General features: G+C 41.0%; 1 protein-coding gene across 4 annotated transcripts; it reads left to right on the top strand.

The window, feature by feature from the left end:
• Window positions 1-909: 909 nt before the first annotated feature.
• LOC101861874 (serine/arginine repetitive matrix protein 2) lies at window positions 910-23,300 on the top strand. Of its 4 annotated transcripts, none has more exons than XM_005092411.3 (8): window positions 910-961; window positions 7,832-9,924; window positions 10,382-10,505; window positions 10,799-10,938; window positions 11,398-11,581; window positions 12,581-12,726; window positions 15,996-17,736; window positions 19,355-23,300. In XM_005092411.3, exons 2-8 carry the CDS (start codon window positions 7,905-7,907, stop codon window positions 21,090-21,092), a joined length of 6,093 nt encoding a protein of 2,030 aa, XP_005092468.1. In that variant the 5' UTR covers window positions 910-961; window positions 7,832-7,904; the 3' UTR covers window positions 21,093-23,300. The 4 variants fall into 4 exon arrangements, with proteins under 4 accessions (XP_005092468.1, XP_005092467.1, XP_035824099.1 ...); XM_005092410.3 differs by lacking the exon at window positions 910-961 and adding an exon at window positions 968-1,066; XM_035968206.1 differs by lacking the exon at window positions 910-961 and adding an exon at window positions 968-1,179 and having other exon boundaries at window positions 19,358-23,300.
• Window positions 23,301-24,106: the final 806 nt, after the last annotated feature.

Raw genomic sequence — 24,106 nt, 5'->3', positions numbered from 1 at the left:
ATGCAAGGTTTTAACACGATGACTGGGTGATTACATTTTCAAGTTTCTTTTGGACGCCACTGTATAACGGACTACGTTTACTATTTACAGTAAGTTTTGCACCTCCAAACTTTTAGGAGTTTTCTCTCAAATTGGGCTCTTTCAGGGGGGGGGGGGGGACACAAAAATCTATCATGCGAAAAGCTGTTAATATATCGTCATAATTTTCGGTATACTGATAGATGAAACATTATTCTAGTGTGATAAGTAGTGACGTCAAAAAAGATCTTGAATAAATGATTTTATTATACATTTAATCCGTTGTTTGGATCTCAGATTTTTTGTGGTCAAACTATTCCCATATTTAGGACCTCGATTCTGGAAAAGTTTTTCCTCCTTCATCAAAAATGCCAAGTACATCCTCCAAAACAGCCATGGAAGGCTGAAAAACCACTTATTGCAACATTTAAAACCATTTATAACCTTATGATAGAATTTTTAGAAATGTGTGCATTTTCTATATATGACATTCCAATATGGCAGGCGTTACCTTAGCAACACAAAAGAATTTTCAAAATTTTACTTCATGACTTAATTATCCACTCTTTTTATATTGATGCTAACCAATAATGCTACCACATTTGTAAGCTTAGTTTCTTGTTCTTAACGAATTTCAAAATTTCCCCCTCATCATGCCTTAAACCGGCAGTGGACGCTCCGTCTAAACGTCAAACGAAGCTTGAGTGCCGTGAACGTAGCCTCAACAGAGCCTGCAAACTGCATTCAGGGCGCCGTGAACGTAGCCTGCCAACTACATTCACGGCGCCGTGAACCTAGCCTGCAGACTACGTTCACGGCGCCGTGAACGTAGCCACTGCGTTTCACTTCACGCAAATAAAAAGTAGGCCTATTGAACATTTCGGTATTTAGCAGAGGGTTTGTGCAAGTGCAACAGCAATCGACAAGGGGAGGCGATTTCAAGGTACGTTAGCGGTACACTGAACCAGAGTCACTGATTGACGATTGTGTACTGTGTATCTTGGCTGCCTATTGACTATTGCCTGCTGTCCTGTCAGTGTTTATAACAGTGAGAAATCCACGATCCTACCTAACCTAAGCAGTAGCTGCACGAATAGAGCTTCTAAACAGGCTGCTTTGTCCTTTTGCAGAATGTAACTTCTGAGTTCAGAAATCAGAAATGTGAGCCCCTTACCTTACTTTCAATTTCAATAATTTTATTTTACTAGATTCTAGATCTAATCTAGATTCTATATCTAGATCTAGATCTATATCTCTATATTCTAGATCTATATAATTCTAGTCTACTATTTCTAGTTCTATATCTAATTTGTACACTTAATCTACAGTCTTACAGTGACGATGCTTTTTAAAAATAAATTGCTTTGAATTTAAATTACTTTTTAGGCTATTCTAGATTTAGATCTAGATCTAGATCTAGATCTAGATCTAGATCTAGATCTAGATCTAGATATTGTGTTGGCCTATCCAGTACAATTGAGTGGAGAGTAGTTCAGGCTCAGGGTCTGATATTGATATATATATCGAAGTGTATACAGTATACAGACCCGGTAACCGGGAACAAAGTCACGAAGTATACAGACCCGGTAGGGGAACTCTTTTGTGATTTCGGGAAGTTTCAGACCTCAGACCCGGATCTTTTGTGTGTGTGTGTGTGTGTGTGTGTGTGTGTGTGTGTGTGTGTGAGAGAGAGAGAGAGAGAGAGAGAGAGAGAGAGGGGGGGGGTGCTAGCAAAGTGTATATGACATGCCCCAGTTGGCAGGAGGGAACGAGAGAAAGATAGAGTGGGAAATAGGTGGGGACAAAGAAATACAGAGACAAACAAAGAAAAAGAGAAGGCGAGCGGTACACAGAGACACACAGAGCAGAGCAGAGAGAGAGAGAGAGACAGAGAGAGAGAGAGACTGCTCGATTGAAATTATGACATTGCAACTGGTTCTTTTCTTCGGATTGTGATTCCTCCAATTCCAAAACGGAGGAAAAACCATCGTTCATCGAAACGACATCCGCAATCTTCATTTAGATCTAGGTTAGCCGCGAAACTAGATGAAAGATTTATGTCTGTCTGCCTAGATCTAGACCTAGACCATAGATCTAGAAGAACCTAGGTCTACCCTGAGCCAAGAGGGTGCTGAAACTCTCCGAAATCACAAAAGAGTTGCCCTACCGGGTCTGTATACTTTGTGACTTTGTTCCCGGTTACCGGGTCTGTATACACTCCCTTGATATATTGGTGATTTTTCGGTAGTTCCCACCCTGCAATTGTTTGGGCGCTTTTTCGGTAGTTCCCACCTCGCAATTGTTATTCGCCGGTTTTGGCCTCAAGATTGGGGGGTTTCAGGGGGCCCTATCCTAATAAAAATGTGGTGGGGGGTTTCAGGGGGGCATCCCCCCCTGAATTTTACCATAATTTGATGTTTTGCAGTTGTTAGGTTTGATTATTTATTTAGCTCGCATCAAACGTATAGATCTCGATGTAGGTAGGCTCAAAATATAAATATAAGGGGGATGGGAACTACCCAAAAAGCACCATTGTTTGCGGGTTTTGGCTCAAAGAATAGGGGGTTTCAGGCCTAATAAAAATAAGGTGGGGGGTTTCAGCTTCAGCTTCAGCATGCCCCCCCTGATTTTACCATATATTTGAAGTTTTGCAGTTGTTAGGTTTGATATTTAGCTCACCGCGCATCAAACGTAATACTGTGGATCTAGACTAGATCTAGATCTAGACTTTTAGATGTAGATATTATGGCTCAAATAAGGGGGATGGGAACTACCGAAAAAGCACTGATATATTACCAGTCGAATCATTCATGTGATTCATACCCTAAACAAACAACAGCATGTATAGTATGATCTAACGTGAAATTACAATCACGTACTCGAGAACACGACTGGACATTCACAAACACACACACACTCATGCACACACACACTCCTGCACACTTTCTCACTCACACGTTATCCTAGATCTAGATCTAGATCTAGCCTAATTTGATGTTTTAGTTTTGCATTTAATTTTGAGAATTTAAAAAATAATTTGATCTGGAATGGATTTCAGTTACCAAGTAAGGTCTAGATCTACATATCCAGATCTATGCTATAGAGGCTATATCATGTCAGATGTGAATGCTGCTGCCAAAAGTACAGCCTCCGAAAGCAGTGCATCGTATGCGGGTGTGAGAGTAGTAAAAAGCGGATAGTTAGAGAACATCATATATGTGCTATTGGCCGATATCTAGGCCTTCTCAGTATCAGGCCCTAGATCTATATCTCGCATGGTTTTGGCTCCAGGCATTGGAGGCCGGAGTGGACGACCTTATCTTGATAAGTTCGCCTCGAGACCCGTCCTTGTCTTATCGAGGATCAATGCGAAAAGCGGCGATTAAATGCCTGTGAAAAGCGGCGATAGGCAGATATGCTCTGCCCACCCTTTATGCTTCCATAATTTACTCACCATCTCTTTTTTGACTTTTAGTAGATGTTTTACACTCCCATCGACACAATTTCTAAGATCATTTAGAGTGGGCTTGGACTCAACCTGTCAGGCTAATCTAAGTTGAGAGGGATACATCCCGTCAGAAAGACTGAGATTGAGATACACAAAAAAATCCTCCCCATCACTTTTCGCCAGATTCTGTGACTTTTAGTTAGTATGACTCGGCAGCTGGTCGGAGCTCCCCGGCCCGGGGTCACGGGGTTGGTTATAAAATGATCCCTGAAGCGATTTTGCCGGTGTCGGTTAGGAAGTTAGCATTATTGTCTACATTCAAAACGACACCTTCTTCCCCACCCCTAACAGCGTACCATTACACTGATGTACTAAAAAGTAAAAGCTTAATATCTTGAGATTTATTCTGCATTAGAATGGTTAATGTCCGTGCCCTAGTTTTTGTTCTAAGTGTTTGTACCCAATTTGTCCTATTTTTAGTTACATACTAGGAATAAATGATTGTGATAGTCTATTTAAACATGGCTGGACAGATCTCTCTAAAAATTTGTGTTAAACTCACTACAAATGTTATATGTCTGTTAACATGAGAAATCTTAGATCTGCGCTGGTTATAGTCAAATTATAAGAGAAGTAAGATGCACATCTTCATTTTTTTGGACAAAATTCACTTAGCTTTGGCTCTTGTTTTACCATTAAATACACCAGAGAAAGATACTCTGCATTTATTCATGAAGCATGATGTGTCTGTGGCAGCCTGCATACATCCAAGAAAGATATAATGCAATTAAAAAACCCACACAAATCTGTGTAGTAAATACATGATGGGTAGAGATAAACTAAACTTCTTGTATGGTATAAAAACAATGACAGATCAGCTAACACATTCATTCTTAGTTTGTGTTGGAAATATTTTATGCGCAGGCACTTATGAATGTAAAGAAATCAGAACATTGTCAGTTATTGCAAATGGTCATAGAAACGAAAATAAAAACTGGAAAAGTTTGGTGCTGATTCAGTGTCATTGGAAAGCTCGAAATCATTTTGAAGACCGAGTTAAGAGAAGTCATCCCTGCTGTTATTCAGTCAACTTACATAACCTAGACCTAGCGTTTTAAGAAAAGTAAAGAATTTCGGGAGTGTATAACAAATTCTGTTGTTGTATTGCACTGTAGGCTATGTATTCTGGCACTAAAATCGGTTTGTACTTCTTCATAGAGAGAGTACATGGGTATTCTTTATAAACTTTCAGGAAGTATATATGTGAATATTCACGATTATATTAGACACATAACGTTGTTTGTGAAGGAATTACTTCTCATCGAATTGTGTGCCAAATGGATAAGTTGCAAAAATGCAGCTTTCTGTTATCTGTGCAGATACCATCTTTTCAGAGTATCTCTGTTAATGTTATGTCTTTCATGTTCCAAAAGTTCAACAGTTTTTGACGAGCATTTTTTTTTAATATGTTGATTTTTTTCATTCACACTTAACCCAAAAATTTTGCAGTTTAGCATTGCCGACTTCGGCGAGTCTAATGAAATACAAGTTACAATGTCCGTTCTTTTAAAAAATCTTAAGTAGAGCAGAAATGCTGGATTTGGGTGTGCATTGAATGATAATTACCGTAAATACAAGGACGCACCGAAAACTTTAAGTTTAAAAAGCACCAAAAATTAAGTCAGCCCAGACAGAGCCGCGTCAGGGAGCAAACCCTCGTGACCCGACTTGATAATAACAATAGATAGCATAATTTGTATAGCGCAAATCTCCGCTCAACAGCAAGCTATGCGCTTCACAATCTATACTATTACCCCAGCAGAACTGAGAGCATTCTGAAACAACCTCAACTTCCTGGGAAGCATACAGTGCTAGCAGCCATTTATAGGCGCTAAAACACTAACATACTCACAAGATCTTTCGCTGTCTATGGCCGGGTACCCATTCCCACCTGGGTGAAGTGAGGAAGATTCGTGTGAAGTGCCTTTCCCAAGGACACAACATCGGGTCCGCGGCACGAACCCCCGAACCAGCAACCTCACGATTACGACTCCGTAGCCTAACCACTAGGCCACCGACGCAACGCTAGGTGGGAAACCCCGTGCTGCAACTAAAATTCCACTTCTGGTATGTCGTTGGGAATCAAAATCGGGTCTTCTGGGTTTTTAGTTTTAGTAGAGGTTTTACGGCGCTGGCAACTGCATAAGGTCATATGAGGGCCAAAAGATTAGAGGTGTTACAAGAGAGTAACAAACATAAAAAAGAAAAAGGGGAGATAAGGACGATAGATGTTTGATAGGACAGAAGAAGCAGCTTCTGGGTTTGATGCCGAAGCACCAAACAGTACACCACAGATGCTGGTTACTATCCCTTTATGAGGATGATGTGTGTGAATGGATCTGTGCACAAATGCATTGAGTGTGGCTCGTGACTCGGGGGGATAAGTGTTATACTATGATTAATGTAAAAGGGTGTGAGTATTTTGGAGTCCGCATCCTCTTTTATCCCATCTTGGTTTGTCAGGTTTCAAGTAAATTTTGTATTAAGAAAATATGTTTCTCAATCGTTTTTGTCGTTTGCCTCAAACTCAAACCCTTTGAGCCTTGACCTCCTGATGCTACCGTGCCCCTCTGTCTGAGCTCTTGAGTGATATTACTAACATTTGTGTGATCATCAGAATCACGTTCCATATCCTTCTCATGGTAGTCATCGTTATCATTAGCATCTAATTCAGAAAGATCTTCAAAATAATCGGTAACGTCCTGTGTAGTAAACACGGTTTCCCACGCACATTTTGTCCCAGGCGGTCCGGTTTAGAGATAGGGTCTTGCTCACCACTTTACCGGTGCCTAGGCATACGGGCAGTTTTACCCGCCACTGGTGTACCGAGGGCTCAAAGGGTGAAAGGGGAGATGTTTTGACATCTCGTTTCTGACACAACTGATGGTTTTACAAACTGATCTAAACTACTTTTCATTTCATCATAGAATGGTACCCCAGGGGACTTTGACTTAAAAACTCGGATGGTTCTTGGACGTACAAAAACGCTGTTCTCTCTTTTGAATTTGACTCATGTAGAACATAAAGTCAGGAGTCATTTCTGCCTACTTTGGGATGAGTATGAAGTTGGCAGTACAGCAGGGCTGGCGGTATAACAGGAAAGCACCGATTGCCATCTTGACAAGTGGTAGACTGGTAAACATTAGAGACAAACTATGTCCAGTTTTGCCTTTGTCTTGCGCAACTGCTATGCTCAGGAAAAAAACGAGTAGCAATCAGTTACACGTTCAGCTCCAGCTGAACTTCATATAAATTCAAATAAAAAATTTCTGCCAGATCAGAAGCGAAGCTTTGATATGTATCAAGGACCCTGTAGATGTACAGTTTGTTTTACCTCAATACTTATCAGTCCTCGTGCCGCCTTAGACCTGTCATATGACTTGAGCCTGAGTCCTCAGTGTATAAAAGCTTCATGAGCACCCACCAGTCTTTAGGGTCATCAGCCAGGCCAGATAATTTGCCGACAGGTCAAGTTGGCACAGTCTCTTAGAGTTTCTCCAGGCGGCTTTAAATTTTAAAAAAAAATTTTCATTTTAAGTATTGGCTAAAGTCTAAACTTGAGAGTATTTTCACAATGAGCATAAATCAGGAACAAATCGATGACAAACGCTAGGAATAGCCCGAACTTGGAGAGCAATTTGTAGGACAGAGATTATCAGGCATCTTGTATAGCAGTTTGTATCTCTCTGGTGGCCAATTCGGTGGCAGTACAGTGGTGCAAATTTACGCTAGTTTCGTAAGGACCATGCAATTCAGTCAGTTGGCGGATGGTGGTGTAAAGAGGCAAATGCTATGTTTATATAATATATAGGTATGCCTTGCCGTACATTGGCACTACATAGCGGTAAGCGGGGCTGGTGGTCTAACAGGGCGGTATAATGAGGTTTTTTAACTGAGCAGAACGGCTCAATTTATGACAGTACCAGACTTCAAGTGTGATGCGATAGGGAAGAAGAAGATGAGTTTAGACTGTACTATCCTTTTTACCTTATATGGGTTTAACATCTTAGTTTTGCAATTGGTTATTATATTATACATTATAATCTTTGTTGTTATTGAAGAGTTTTTTTTTATACCTTTTTGTCAAGTTTAAGTATTGAATTATTTTGTTGTCCATATCTAACATTAACCCATTGCTCCAACATTTTTTTTGGTTTAAAGGCTGACATTTACAAACTATCTTTTACCAAATGCTTCTGCTATACTTGTTGGCTAAATGGCTTGAAAACTTTTAAAAAATTAGTTGTTGTAGTACCTTTATCAAATCCCGACTCCAGTTCTGATCTTGTTCTGTTTTAATTTCAGGTCATGTGGGACAATTACCTTTGGCAATTTTAGAGTGCAAGTTAAATCTGCAGACCGACTTTAGTAAAAAGTCATGGCGAAGAGAGGGCGAGGGGCTCGCAGAGGTGGTGGAGCTCCGAAGAATCGCGATGGAATATCATCATCTGTACTAGGAGCAAGTAAACAGGACCCTGTAGAAGAAGTGGTAAAAAGTGAAGACAAAGACAAGCAAGAGCATGAGGTGGCACGTGTCTCAGAAGATTCTAATGAAGTTGTTCGTGTCCCTGAACAGGTTGATACAGAATTAGGTGAACCAGGTTCCCATTCTGATTCAGGAGCAAAGCAACGGGAAGGAAAACAGCAGCTCTGTGCCCGTGAAGAAGCTTCGACAAGTGCAGTTGAGATTGTAGAGGCCAAACAGACACCAGACATTGAATTAAATGTTAAAAAAGATGACATCCCTTTTTGTACTGATGGAGGAGAAACAGCCCAAGAAGAGGCCAAAGTTTCTCAAACGGCAGAAGAATACTCTAGAAGTAGTGAGTTGTCTAACTCTGAGGTTGAAGACAGAGGATTCAGAAAATCTAGTTCCTTCAATACTGAGGATGTGGAAATCAGTCAGTCGAATTCCTCACAGATTAAAAATACTGGTGAAAATGCAATTGCGAATGATTTGGGTTCTGAAGAGAATAACAAAAAGATAGAGAATCATTCACAAAGTCCTGTGAAGCCCATAAATTTGCAGAAAGAAGGCCAGGATTCCCAAAGTAGGGAGCAGGAAAATCAGACTTTTACAGAGGTCATTACTGAATCAGAGTGCCCCATTGAACAACATCTGAGCTTTGGAAGTGGGGAAGAAAAGACAACTGAGGACTTTGTAGAAATTGTGGATGAAATATGTGAAGACGTTTCAAAAGATGATCCAGATGAGGTAGAAGAATTTATTGCTGAAGCGTTTTGTGTTGATAAAGACGATGATGATGATGTTCATTATATTGATGAAGAAATTGTTGATGATCTGCCAGTTGATGAAATGTCTCAAAGTCAGAGCTCTTTGAGTGTTGGAGGTAAGGGAAAGGCTGATGGGAAGAGGACAAAAGTTTCTTCTTTCAAAGACCGAAGGCTTGTTTCAGAAAACACTCTAGAAGATGCTTCTAGCAAGTTTGAGGAGATATCTGAAGGGTCGATTGATGAGACAGAGCAAGATGAAGTGATTAATGATGACGATAGTTTAGATCTGGAAATTACAGGTGAATCCCTTGCTGTGGAGATTCCTGAAGGTCAGCATGATGAAAAAAAGCAGCTGCCTTCATTAGATAATGAAGCAGAGTCTCTTGAAGCAGTTTTCTTCGCCACTGAGAATGACACAGATGAAAAAGTGTTAGTAGAAGATAAAGATAACGAGGATAATGATGAAATATCAGATGCCAGTTTGTCTGATCATAACTTATCATTAGAAGAAATTAGTGACGATGATTTGGAAATGTCCAAGAAGCGTCGAAAGTCTGTTGGCCAGATGCCTGCAAAAATTGTTGACACAGACACCTTTAGTCAGGAAGCAAAGATGAGCACTACACTTGAGGCAAAACAAGATGGCACAGAAGAAAAGGGCAACTTGAAGAAAAGACCAGCCCCTAATGATGCAGAAAGTTCTGAAGTTAAGAAGCTACGACTCACTTCGGAAGAAGAGGCATCGAAAATGAATGTTGCCGAACCGAATGCTGATAATGAACCAGCATTTTATACGGGGCTATGTGCTACTTCGAGTAATAAAGTGGATGAAGAGAAGGCGATGTCGGAGCCTAATGCAATGCCACAAATTCAAACACGTCATATTTCAGTTGACAAGAAGGATACTGATGCATCTTCTGTTGTGGATGCTCGCTCAAAAAAATGGAAGGACACTAGTAGTCAAACTGACAAGAAACATCTCAAAGGTAAAATTGTTCAGTGCAGCATCAACCCTATTAAAATGTCCACAAATGAAGAGGCAAGGGCCTCAGCACAAGGAACAGTGTCTACTGCCGTCTTTAACAGATTTAAGACTCTGATCCCCTCCAGCATCTCTGACAAAGTATTTACTACAGTTACCTCTGCGTCTCCTGTTGATAATGGTGAGTTGCAGAGTTTTATTTTACTTTCAGTCATGATATTGTTTTTCTTAAGACCATAATATCTTTTTTTTTTACCCCTTTTGAAAGAAAATATTGAGTGACTCAGCTCTTCATTCTCCTATTGTGAAAATTTGGATAGTGAAGTCTAGTCAGTTAACTAAGACTGGGTATCATTAGAGAAGAATACTATGTTACAGTTTCACTGTGGTCAAATTTGAAATTATCATTTTTACTCTTGAACTGATGCTAGTTATGGTTTTTCAGCATTGTCATTAAAATTTTGGGATCTACTGCCATTTGCATCTCCTTGATAGTTGTGGGGAAAATATTTACATGTTCACCTCCAGTAAAATCCAATATGAATAATGGGTACTTAAAAAAAAATTATTCTGCCCTACAGACTTCACCTTTATGTTTCTTTTCTACGGTTCTCTTAATTTACTCTACAATTCTTCAGAATGCAGTTACTCTTTGAGTATTGGCCCTGTAACCTTATCAGACATGGACAACGATTTCTTCAGAGACACTGCCCTCAAGGGAATGAAAAAGTTCAGCTTGACGTTTGATCAATACTCTCAAGGGTATGTGTGTGTGTGTGTGTGTGTGTGTGTGTGTGTGTGTGTGTGTGTGTGTGTGTGTGTGTGTGTGTGTGTGTGTGTGTGTGTGTCATTTCCATTATATATGTGTAAATTTTCCCCTCTATTAACGAAGTTTTAATATTGTCATTGTCAAGCAGATTAAAAAAAAAAAACATTTTGGGTATTTATTAGTGTAACCTATTTGTTATCCTCATTGTCAAAAACTTACTTAGTCTTTCATGAAGTTCTTATTCATGGTAAATATTATATGTTCTGTTTGTGTAATTTCATTTCAGAATTCTCACTGGGTCTCTAGCTCAGCAGCAGGATGTAGTGCAAATGATGCGAAAGCTTAAGCATTTGCAACTTGGCAACCGCTATCTGGTGGTTTCTGTGACTTACCAGTTTGGAGGGACCACTTCTCAGTGCTGGACAGGTGACATTTACTTTTGTAGAATCATGTTTATAACTTTAAAAAAAAAGAAATTATGTTTTAATCCTTGTTCAGTATTATGTTTTAACATTTTGTGTTTTTTCTCTTCTGGTTCTCCTCCAAACTTACTTGCAAAAAGCGGAAAATGATAAATAATGTTCTGTTGTGCTCCATTTGTTAACTCTGTTATTCTGATTTTATTCTGTGTAGTCATTGGTGGAAGGTTCCAGGGTAACTTTTTCCTGTTTTCTTGTTTTGTGGATTGCTCCCAATTTTAATCAGTAGGAAACTGCATAACTGTGTGGGTGGACAGTGTGATTGTAAAACTTTTTTGCAAGACCAGCACAGACAGTATTCTGTGAAAAATATCTTAACCTACATCAGTCTGAGCATAGCATAACTTATACCTTTTACATATCGAAAGCTGTTTTCATTATATTGATAGTTTCATTGGTCTTCCAGGCACATTGATTTTGCTCTTTGAACAAGATTCACAACAAGCATATCAAACAGTCACATGGGATGGCAAAGTGAGAGCACAAGTTACTGTCTCAGGTGTTCCACCTAATGTAAGCAAAGATTTTGTGCACATCTTCTTCCCTGAAGCTCTGAGTGTTGCTTCTGCTACCAGCATTACCGAGGGCAGGTATGTGTTTACTTCTTTTAAAGAAAAATGTTCTAACAAGGGTACCAAGAAAAACATTGTTCACATTTTATTAGAGGAAAACATTTGTGGTATCATTTCTCTTAGACATGACAAATACATGGGTGTTTAAAGAACTTTCTTGTCTAAGTGGATTCCAAATTGTTTTATGGTCTTCATTGAAATTTTCTTCTTAGCTTTATTAGGGGATCAATTGTTCTGCCATTGTTTTCAGCCATTATGTTTTGCATCTTATGTCACTTTAATATACCCGTAGGGAGCTGTCTTGATACACACTCTGTATTCCTAGGGCAAGGGAAATAATCCCCCTGAAATACGTAGGGACATTATGTTTTTAGAAATTCATTGAAGAAACTTTCTTTGCAAAATGATCTGGGTGAAATGCAACAATGCCAGGAAAAGAGCACTGGTTTTAACAAGCCTGTTTCCACTGCAATACAGTAAGGATGAGCTTATTTTTTTCCCTCTATAGCTGTGACTATCAGTTTTCACTCGTTACCCATATATTTCCATCAAATTAAAATAATTACAAAACTGTTCTAATGAATACAGTATAACAGTTGATCACAAAATGAGTCTGTGTTTGATCAGGATCGCTTCATGGATAGAACTATTGTTGTTGTATTTTATTTGTTCAAGTTTCACCTTCATTTTGTCTCTTGATTCTTAAGTTTTATAATTAATAGAACAAATCTTCCAGTGGATAGATTTTTGTTGTAATAAAGACTAGAAGAAAGCTAGATTCCTGGCTTTCCCCAAAACACAATACCATAACAACCCAATAGCAGACTTTGCAAATTAATTCAAGATCAAGATCTATCAGTGCTTCCTGGCACCTGTAAAGCTATAATGGGGTGGGGGAGGGGGGTGTTGTAATAAGATTTTGTGATTGGAAATGGGATATTTGGCAATCTTATTCACCACATCATCGAAAGTGGAAGACTTGTATTTTATCATGTTTTACTTTATTTTCATTCTCAGGGCTATGGCTTTGAGTTTCTCTAGTACCATTCTGGTAGATGAAATTCGTTCGTGTTACGACCTTATTCTGATAAATGGATGTCAGGTCAATCTTAAGGCAAGAGACAGCGTGGAAGTTTCTTCTTTTGTCAATGTCAAGGAGGCAGGTGAGTGACTGTTTTTTTTCTTTTTCTGTCTTTCATGTGCTTTTATATCTTTGGTTTATTGGACACTTCTGTGGTAGAATCCTACTTATTCAGAGTGTTGGTTTCTGACTTTGTGTGGGTTGGAGTATTTGTACTCCTTCAGTTCTGGGGAGCCACAAGATTTGTGGATGGCCATTGTTTGATTCATTTATGTTTATGATGGAACAAAAGGGGTATTTTTTCATTGTAAAGTTATTGATATGAGTCGAGGTGAGGAACGTGGTATGCACAAACGGAATTGTAATAAGCATTCCCCAAAACAAATCTGGAAGTCCAGTGGATGCTTCTCTATGAAACACAGACTTAACTTTTTTCTGGCTGAGGAGCACATTTCATGTGGCCTTTTCAGTCGTCTAGGAACATGCAGTCAAAATAATACAGTGGGTGTCGCATTCAACGAGGTCACATTCAACGAGAAGTTGGCTCCAACTAGGCAATCCTTAATCCCCAATTTTTTCCTGTATAATATCTTTTTGTAAATGTACGTCAGCTCCAACGAGGTTGTAAACATACCAAAATCGCTTTCAACGAGGTCTCGATAACCAAATAAAAGCAATTAGGGGCCCCAAAAGGGAAGAGTTTTTCTCTTTTCTCTCCATCTCAAGGGAAGCACAAGGCCTATCCTTGATTCCTAACACATTGCGTAAGTAGATCTAGTGTACCTCCTAATATGGGCCCCAAAGTCAAGAGGATGGGCGAGGGTTAGCCTACGGTAGGAATAGGAGGGGGTGAGTGGGAACGCGATGCGGGCTGTGTGGAACTGGATGAACTCTGGATAGGTAGATTCTTGATCTAAATCGAGACCTTCATGTTTTTTCAATTTTCTTTTCTTCCCCTGATCAGAACAGGGTTCCCGCGGCCTCCTTGAATTCAAGGAGTCCTTGAAAACTGCTGGAATTTGCATTCAAGGAAAAATCTCCTTGAAAACTCCCTGAATTTGCCTTCAAGGAAAAATCTCCTTGAAAACTCCTTGAATTTTGCCAGATCAGACAGGAACACAGGGTGACAGCCAGGCCCCGGGAATCTCGCGGGCCCCTGGAATTACCCAGGAATTTGAAAAAAATCGCCGAGATCCGGAATGCCTCGGGAATTTGAAGAAATCTGTAAATTGCCGATGAAAGACCCGGGGAAATACATAAAAGTTCTCGAATATTTGAAAACCAAATCTGATAAGGTCCTTGAGTTCATTTTTGCCAGTTGCGATTGTGATATAATATTCATTCGGCCTTTCCAGGCCTGAGAGTACGTTTCACGCGCACTTGCGGTAATGGCGGCAACAAGTGGAAGTATGTGCGATACCGAAGCTCGATCGGGAAAATCAAGATCTACTTTCGCTTTCGTTACCACCTAGAAATTTGCCGGTAGGACCTATAGTAGTAGTAGTCTGATAACGCCACATTTGTAACATGCAGGCTCTGTATTACAAAAGCTGTGTCGCCCTGAAAATAAATCGTTTGTATTGTGCTGTCACTTGTGTAAAAAAAAAAAAAGAAAAAGAAAGTTATACAATGAAGCTTCTGTCGGGCTCGCCATCGTGACCGGTCATTGAACTTTTGCGTTTTCGTCACATCGTGAGTATCGGCGATGGTTGAGGTCACCAAAGTTAATGCAAAGTTTGAGTGCTGCGAAGTATAGGACTCGGGCATGGGAGGATTATTGGGGGTTGAAGGCAGCACCGGATGACAAAAAAACTGAACTTGTAAGTTGGAAGCAGATTTTACTTTTCAGAATTTTGAGTACTAGTAGATCTAGATCTCTCTGCAAAGCGCGCGGCGTTGGTGCAGTCCTTGTGTGGAATCAGGATCCATCATACTCAAACCGTGTAAGCCGTGTTCTTTCTACTAAATGGTTCTGGTTTCATTGCGTAGGTGATAGTAAATTATATGTATTGAATATATTTTAGCTTTCTGTTCAAGATTGCAGATTTTCAGTGTCACTGCATCTTGCCCTCCGACATGAGTTCTTACACCTCTCACACTGAATAGGTCTACTTGAGCCATTCATGTTATTAACTCTACTTTGAGCTAGAGTAATAATTTTTGCCTTTCACGTTTATTATATAAACTTTGACACCCAAACTGGTTCTTGACAGTGGATATTCTGGTTCTAGGCTTTTTCTCAGGCTCAAAGCAAGATTCATTTTTATATAGTTTATATAGGCGAATATGATGAGGGGAAAATATAAATAAGTAAGAACAGACTGAAATACCTAAGTCACAGTATCCCAGTGCCACACTGACATCATGCTGTTGACTGGATATAATGTACCTAGGTCTACATGCATGTGTGTGTATATATTATAATATATAAATGGAGTATAAATTGTTATGTAACATGCCGCTGGAGAATGGATGAGCCCCCCCCCCCCCCCCCCCCCCCCTCAAAAATTGAGAAGCCGGGTTGGCAGTCACCCAGGGAACAGTTTTTCTTGGAAAATCGAAACCTTGATGCACTTCACTATTGACCATCCACTAAATAATAAAATTGCTAAAATATACACAATAACGCGCCAAATCAGGTTCTTCGCGAACAACTTTGCTTATTTTGAGACACTGATTCCGAATATGAAATCAGTTTTTAGCTATGATAATTATCTAAAAATCTTTGATCCCTGAGTTTAATTCTGCGTGGCGGCAAATTTCAAAGTGAATCTACGTCACAGCGAGTCTCCCCCAAATCTGACTGTGATCCCTCGAAAAATATCAAGCAGCGCTTGATTTCTCTACCGAGTCTCCAAACCCTCATTCAATCGTCCAAATGTTGTACAATTTGGGGTTACACATGACGATTTATCGTATGATGGCTAGAAAGTCCAGTTTTTGTACAATTCATCTTTACATGTAACTGGGCTTTTAGGATTCAATATGCTCATCATCATGTGTGGGATATGTATGCTTTGTTGTTCTTCATGTTTTATTGTCGGAGTAGAGGAACTTTAGCTTACCTCCAAAAATAATGGAAAGAAAGAATAAAAGAATTAATCCTCCCAGTAGCTCATTTTATGTAATTAAGAAGATAACTGCTTTTACCTAACCTGTCTGGGTGAAGCTGAGCTGTTTGGAAAACATTAAGGCAGGAAGACATTTTTCAGTATGGAATATATCTTTCCCATATTATTGGAATCTACATTTTCTGTATGTAAGGCAAAGGGCTTGACCATAGCATCATGCTGCTGTCTGATGTTACTATCATGTTAACGCACTGTTGTTGTTTTTTCTCCTTCTTCATAGGGTTTGAAGAGCAAGCAGGCGTGGTGGTGATACAGGATGTGGATGAGGTGGAGGATGCAGTCCCCTCAGCCTCTGTTGTTGTGCAAGAACTTCCTGTGAGGGCAGATGCAAGGGACCAGAGAGTGGTGACTTCTGTCTCTGACCCCGTTCCCAGTTTGGAAGGAGAAAGTTCTGAGCTTGTGGAGAAACCTACTGAAGTTGATGCTGGGGCTAAGATACTGGTGAAAGAAGCTGAGATATTTTCAGAGGCCGGTTATATGGAGTCTGCTACACAGGCAACTGCTGTGAAAGATATTGAAGCATCTGAGACAGTCATTATGGACCCTGCAATGCAGGTGACTATTGCACAAGAATCTTACAGTCAGGAGTCTGCTACGCAGGTTACGGATGTGGAACAGACTAAAGTTCAGAAGTGTGCTCCTCGGGTTACCCTGACACAAGAGACTGAGGCTTCAGAAACTGGTGCCGAGAAAACTGCTGATATGGAAGTTGATGAGACTCGAATGACAGAATTGAAGGAAACTGATTTTCTGGAGCCTGTGATGTCGGGGAGCACAGTCACTGCCTCTGATATGGCAACAAATTGTGGCATGACAGATACTGACAGGGATGTAGCAAGAGCGGATGTCAGCAAGTCCAAAGATAATAGTGAATCTACAGAAGATAGCACTGTCACTGTTGGAGAAGCTGGAGCTGTTGTGAGCTGTGGTTCTGACAAAACCCATCCTCCAGCTGATACTTCACAGCAAGAAGAGGTTACCGAAGCAGCGGATGGGACTGTAGTTAATGAAAATGACACTGATGGGAACAAGTCTTCAGTGTTTGGAGTTGATCCAGTGGGGACAGAAGGACAGACTGAGGGAACTCAGAAACGAAGTGAAGAGGATGGAGCTGAAGTAAGTGGTCTGCTGTCTGGAGAGTCGGCAGCAACAGTGGCAGAGTCCAGCACCTCAAAGGATGAGGCTACAAATGTTTTGTCAGAGGAGGGCAGTGACAGACCAACGAGGCAAGATACGAACACTGGGTCAACAATCACAGCCGGTGAGAATGCTGACAGTAGTCTGGCGGCTTTTGTTGACTGTAAATGTGATGCTGCTGCTGCTAATGCTGATTTAGCTGTGGTTAAAAGTAGTAACCTAGAAGATGTTAGTGATGAGGAGATGATGCCTGCTCAGGAGCAAGAGAGTGATGATGATGATGATGTGGTCATTTTGCGAGAAGATCCTTGGAGCAAAGTGGTGGCGAATATTGACTTGACGGTTGACGATAACACTAACACCCCTGAAGGTGTGCATAAAGAAGATGTGACATTGGACAAAAATAAGAGTAATGTTGACAAGGATAGTGGGGACAAGTCCAATGTCCTTGTGATGACCGACGGGCAATTGGAGGTGAACATGGAAGTTGTAGATGTCAGTGATGATGGTGAGCAGCAGGAACGAGTTTTAACGGCAAGCAGTAGACGATGGTCTAGTTCAGCTGTCTTGCAAGCTCCCTCTTATGCTGGCCCCCCTCAGGAGAGGCCATTGCACCAAGATCGGAGGGAGGATAGAAGATTGTTGTCCTCTCAGTTTGCTGAACGCGGAGGTCACAATGAGAGCAGGCCCTATTCCCGTCTGATCTGTTCAGATGGTAATGCAAGGGCCAAGCGCTCTGACTCGTCGAAAGAGAAGTCTCCTACAAGATACCGGGTCCCTTCTCGAGAGGCAACTTCACGTAGAAGACAACCGTTTAGGAAGAGGTCAGTGTTCAATGTTTTCTGTGTTCATATTCTTTAATTTATATGCAGTCTTGCACGCAGGGAAATCGACGGGATGCAGAGATCTCTTTGTTATGTACAAATAAGGCAATTTCAAGGGAGGCAAACACAATTGGTTAAAATTTTCATGAATTATGCCCTTGTGCCACGCCAACAAACATATGGAGTTCATAATTGCTTTGCTGTGCAGATTAGGTTTTTTGACCATTTCCACTTCTTTGGTCTGCCATGATTCACTCCCTACTGTAACTTTGCCTCCAAGACCGAACTTTGGAAATGCGGGTGAACGGTTTGGTTGTATGTAATCTCTGTTGAAGTGGAAGTGTGCTAAAGTATGTAGTGACAATACTGGGTACGTGCCTACATGCAACTGCAGATTCCCCTCGTGCAACTAAAATGTGCTAGCTCGATTTACTGCTCGACACTTCTGCATCATGTGCAGTTCTATAAACAATCCCTCAGCCTACATTTTTGTCCCTAGCTTATAGAGGGCTCATTGACTTATACCATGTCTCTGTTTCTGTCTGTCTCTTTCTATCTCTGTCTGTCCCTGTCTATCTGTCTGTCTGTCTGTCTGTCTGTCTGTCTGTCTGTCTGTCTGTCTGTCTGTCTGTCTGTCTGTCTGTCTGTCTGTCTGTCTGTCTGTCTGTCTGTCTGTCTGTCTGTCTGTCTGTCTGTCCGTCTGTCCGTCCGTCCCTCCCTCCCTCCCTCCCTCCCTCCCTCCCTCCCTCTCTCTCTCCCTCTCTCTCTCCCTCTCCCTCTCTCTCTCTCACTCTCTCTCTCTCTCTCTCTCTCTCTCTCTCTCTCTCTCTCTCTCTCTCTCTCTCTCTCTCGCGCTCTACACAACTACTTTGGGATACAAAAATTGTGGTTGTGTTTAATGCTGACACCAATCGCTTTTGGCCTATGAGAAATGTTAGGTTCAAATATTCTTAAGTTTTATGACAGGTCTAAGCAAGCTGTTTTACACTTAAAAATTAATTGTTTAAAATTATTCATGAACTATTCATGAAGCAAATAATTGAAAGTACTGAAAGATCTATTTTAAGATTTTGTGTTTCTTTTGTATAACTGATTACTTTATTCTTGTTGTAAGTCTTTCACTTTACACGCTTTTCTTTTTTTTTTTTTCTCTTCTGGTTTTTTGTCCCTTTGCTGTTTCAATATTTTTTTTCGTCGATTCATCTTTTCTACTCAAATGGTCAAGAGTATGAATATTAAATTCCTTCTTTCCTGTATTTCAGCAGTGTATAGGACTTAATGATAATTCTCTTATAATATGTAGGAAAGTAGCAAGTATGGAAAATATGAATGAATTATCTGTGCCATATACTTCCTCTCTTTTGAATTGTCAAAATGACTTGCCTCAGCTTTCTTGCTTCTGTCTGTAAAACATAATTCAAAGTATTTTTAAGGGTTATGACAAGTTATGATAATAGGGCATCGTATGCAAGAACATGTTTATAGGCACCTTTTTTTCCATCTATAATGGTTGAACAATGCACTGGAATTCTCTTACTTCACTCATTTTTTATTTTCTATATGATTTATCGTAACATTGATTTTGCTTTTCTTTCATCTGTTGTATGCGCTACTGAAGAAGTTCTCCATCCCCGAGTCGACCACCAGGGTGGAATAGAGATGATGAAAGGTACCAATATTCTAGGCAGAACTATGCTCCAGATTATGAGTACAGTTCATACCGTTACTCTGTGCCCTCCCAGAAGTATGAAGGGGACACCTGGTCCCGAAGATACGACAAGTGGAACCCCCAAGAGCAGCAGCAGCAGCCACCTCTGCGAGCACCAATGGAAAGGCATGGAATGAGAGAACCTCTTCTACCATCATCGTACGAAGTCGGTGCTCATTCTCATAGTGGGGAGCCCCGAGTCTCACAGCCCAGGTCTGCTTGGAGGAAGGAATATCAGGCGGTCAGAGATGACATTGGAGACCAGCCTTATGGTGGGTACAGGAAGAGTGCTCCTTCTAAACCTGTGAGATCACCGTCAAGGTCTCTCTCTAGTCTTTCTTCTGAAGGTGTTTCCAATAATGATAGACGTGTTTCCAATGCTGATAGACATGTTTCCAATGCTGATCGACGGGTTTTGGCCGTTGGCAAACTCAAACAGCCATCACGGCGTGTATCTCATAGCCCTATCTCCGTGTCATCCAGGTCTCATTCTCTCAGTCTTGTGTCGAAGTCACCAACTCCTGAGTCCATAAGGAAGAGGAGGGTCAGTGGTGCAAAGCAGTCATTTCATAAGTCTAGAAAACTGCGCAGCTCTCCAAGTGACCGTTCAAGGTCTAAGAGCCCGCATCGGTATTCACAGCAAATGAGAGGACTATCACGTAGAGATAGAATGAGGTCATGCAGTCCTCGTCAAAAATCCCCTGTGACTCCCCCAAGGAGGGTTTATATTCGCAAAACAGGGAGAAGTTCACGCAGCCCTGAAAGGAGTAGATCCCCTGGTGGTCCCATGTTCCATCGTGAAAGATCAAAAAGCCCCTGGGAGCGTGATGTGCATTACAAGAGATCCCCCAGCCCTCAGCATCGAGAAGAGATGGGACTGAAAAGGAAAATTTTTCAGTCAAGGTCCCCTGTGAGACGCAGCAGCCGTTCACCCCCTTCAAACTGGTCGCCTAAGAGAGATCGTACCCATGAATGGATTCGGTCTCTGGAGCAGGAAGTTGTGAGGGTGTCCCGGAAACGCTCACCTCGGAGAGAAGTGTCCAAGAGCAAGCCGTCTACCTCTGTGCAGAAGTGGGACTCTCGTAAAGGGGCTGGCACCAGCAAAGACCTGTCCAGCTCATCTCAGGTTTCCCCCGCCATGTCATTCACAATTCCTCCTCCAAACATGAATGTCCCCCCTCCAGGGTACCTCTCCGCAGGAGACAGTGCCTCGACTCCATATCAGTCACAAGGGGGTGCCTACGTAGCTGGGACAATGCCTGTGTATCAGTATGGACACCAACATTACTCTTATTCCACGATGCCCTCTAATGCAATGGCTGGACCATACTTTACGCCGGTGCCTCCGACACATGCATACGCACAGTCATACCAGGGGGCGTACCCTGTGATCCAAGTGCCCATGCAGCAGGTGCCAGTTGATCCCAAACAACAGTCGTACCACCCACCCATGCAGCCCCCGCCCAAACCACCGCTTGACCCCAGACCAAAGTCTCCCTCACCAACTCAGCGGCCTTCTGCCTCCTCCACCAGTTCTAGAAAAAGTTCTGGTTCCGGGTCACAGGCAAAAAAGAATTGGTCTATGGGCAGCAATGCTTTGGTCTTCCAGCGCATTCTTAGTTCTGATGGTAAAGGGAAAAACTCTTGACTTGGTTTAAGTTTCTCATTCAGGCATGTATTAACTGTGCGAGGTTGGGGCCCACATGTCCCATAGACTCAAATAAAGGTACAAGGAAGGAACTGTGGAGCATCTTTCTTTTCCCAAATATATACTTCAGAAACTGTTAACTTGACCGTTTACCTACCACTACACACATTTTCTCCATTCTGAGCTGTGAATGGGTTTTTGATGTGATTCACGGGTACACTTGAAATCACTTAACTGAAAGTTAACTGTTTACAGTGAGATGGTTCGATTGCCAACTTGGATGATTGGTTCTATCTTCCATCCCAAAATGAGATCTATAGTAATTATGATAGCATCATGTACTAAAATAATTAAACGTTCATTGTTACCTTCTCTGTTTAATAACAAAAGGAGCACAAAACTGATGTCTAGCATAAAAGACAACGGAAAAAAGTGGTGCTGTGTTATAGTTGATATCGATGACATGGAGACTGAAGATGTTTTCTCAAAATGCTATTTCCACACATTGGCTGGCAAAAGTGTCATTTCCAAGAACACTACTTTAGGTAGACCTACTTTGAAAAATAAAAACCATGTTGGTAAAGATTTCCTTTGTGGAAAATTAAATGAACGTTGCTGCTCTCAAAAATGCCACGTGGACTGTAATACTAATGAGACTGTTGACTTTACTTGGATAGTTGGACACCACAGGCAGTTCCACTGGACAATAAAATAAGGTTTAGCATTTTGTCACATGGTCTGATGGTAGAAAAGTTAAGTTTTTGGGAAGGTCCAAAACTCATGTAAATGAATAAATCTTCTCTTGCAGAAGTACTTGCTATTCCATAATAAGCGAATTTAGTGGAGATATATGTGGTTTTATTCAGGTCCCTATAATAACACTCGAGCAAATGGGAAAGATAAGAAACTTCGAATCAGTTCAGGTTTTTCTGACAACAATTTGATTATACAAGCTCCAGATGACATATAATTTCACTGAAACTTTTAGAATGGGAGAGATTTGTGGTTTCCAACAGGCACCTATGATATTGACAAAGTATAATGGTTGTTCTACCACATACTGTGTTTTGTGTGAAAACGGTTCTCGTTTTTGTTTGTTTTTTTAATTGAATTTGTGTTTTGCAGTGATCGTAAGCTGTTAGAATTTTAGCACAAGGTATATGGATGAAAACTTGTTTGTTTATTCAGTCTTGATGAAAGGATGGTGTGTACACTTTAACATAGATGGTGAGCATTTTATTTTGTGAGCAAGTTATGCATTTGTCATCTGCATCCGTGATTGTTGGATGTTTGAGTGGCTGAGAGGATATGAAAAGGCTGATAACTGTTCAAAAGTTTCTGTACTTACAGAATGTAAGCATGTTTATGGAGACCTTGTTTTGTTCATGATATTGGGTATAACTGTTACTTTCACCTCAGTATTTTGAGACTGGAATTGAGAGCAGTTCGTCTCCTCTTGTTGAGCACATGCAGTGAAGTGCTCTGACTGTATATATTGGTGTAGTGACAACAGACAGGAATTCGTGTGTATGGAAACTTTTGGACCATGCTATTTTTATTTTTTTGCAATATAAAATCATTTTGTACAAATTACAGTATGTCTGTCACGTGGTCACTGCATAAGATCACTCTGATTCTGTTGTTGTTCTAATGCTGGGCTGTGATTATGGTCAATCCCTGCTTTTCCACCAGCATAATGAAGTCTATGGAGCAATGTAAATCACAGCTCTCTCGCATTCCTACAACTAGTACAGCATGGTCTACTGTGTGCTGATGCCAAGAAGGGCAATACTCTCAGCTGTGAAGGGTGCATAAAAGGAGATTCCTAACATTGTCGTTTGTACTAGATTATTTTTGTATTATATTGTTCTATCAGATAATTGCTGTTGATGAGAATTTTTGCACTGCCTGTTTTTTCCTGTGATCTGCCCATGATAATTTTTTCTTCCGACTTTGTGATGTGCACGCGTGAATCCAGTTTCACATTGACTCTAGGTGTGTATGCGTGCTCCCATTTACACTTGCAGTCAATGCTGGATTTGTTTTATGCATCCTCTGCAGTGATACGAAGAATTCTCAAAACAGAGTTGAATGTATGCTAATTTTCTTCTTGGTTGAATCCATTAGTTGTAATTATAATACAGTGGAGTCCACTTATAACGAGTCAGGAAACAACGAGAAGTCTGTTATAAAGACGCTATTCTAAAACCCCGTTTTTGTCTCTTCTTTACTTTTGTAAATAAAATACTGCTATAGCGCTATCAGACAAACATGCGAGTCGGTTATAGGGGAATATTGCTGCTGCTGTGCACAGTGCATAGGTCAATTGTACTTAATGTAAAACCTCGCCAGTTGAGAAACTTGTTTGTGATCTAGCGAAACAAAGAATGGGAGGGCCCACGTGTCTCAACAGCGAAGGCCGGAGCGACTGAGTGAGGAGCGTGTGGCATGCGCAGACAAGCAGAACGCATCGCCTGATAGGCCAGCGTAAGCGTAGTTTAGATTATCAAGGCCTGTCATGCCTCTCACTTCTCCGATGCGGGGATGTAGAGGTCACAGAAATGTGATGGATAGAGCGAATGTGTGACATGTCCTAGCGGACTGAATGCACCACAGGGTGTGGTGGGGTGGGGGAAAACACAATGGGCGAGTTAGCCCAGAGCCCTTTCTTTCTGATCGCCAACCCTGAGCTGTCAGTCAATACTGCTAGCGCTAGAGAAAGAAACCTGATTCGATGTTTGATCAGGTAAGACCTAGAGGTCATGTTGAAACAAAATCATCATCAGGGGAGATAGCAAAAAGAAATAAACAGAACACCAAACTCATAGATAAGGCCTACTTTACAGTTTCCCTTGAATTTATTACTGGATCTCTTATAGGGAGAATCCTGCTATAACGGACATTTTGCACCGGTCCCCTCCCTCTCGTTATAACAGGATTCCACTGTATGCTCATGTTCATGAAACTGGCGACGTGTCTTTTAATTTTATGTTCTTAGCCGACTTAATTGTAGA

Source organism: Aplysia californica, unplaced genomic scaffold (genome assembly GCF_000002075.1).
Source record: "Aplysia californica isolate F4 #8 unplaced genomic scaffold, AplCal3.0 scaffold00046, whole genome shotgun sequence".
Classification (NCBI taxonomy): domain Eukaryota; kingdom Metazoa; phylum Mollusca; class Gastropoda; order Aplysiida; family Aplysiidae; genus Aplysia; species Aplysia californica.
The sequence above is the reverse complement of the archived record's forward strand: the minus strand, read 5'-3'. Positions and strand labels throughout refer to the sequence as shown.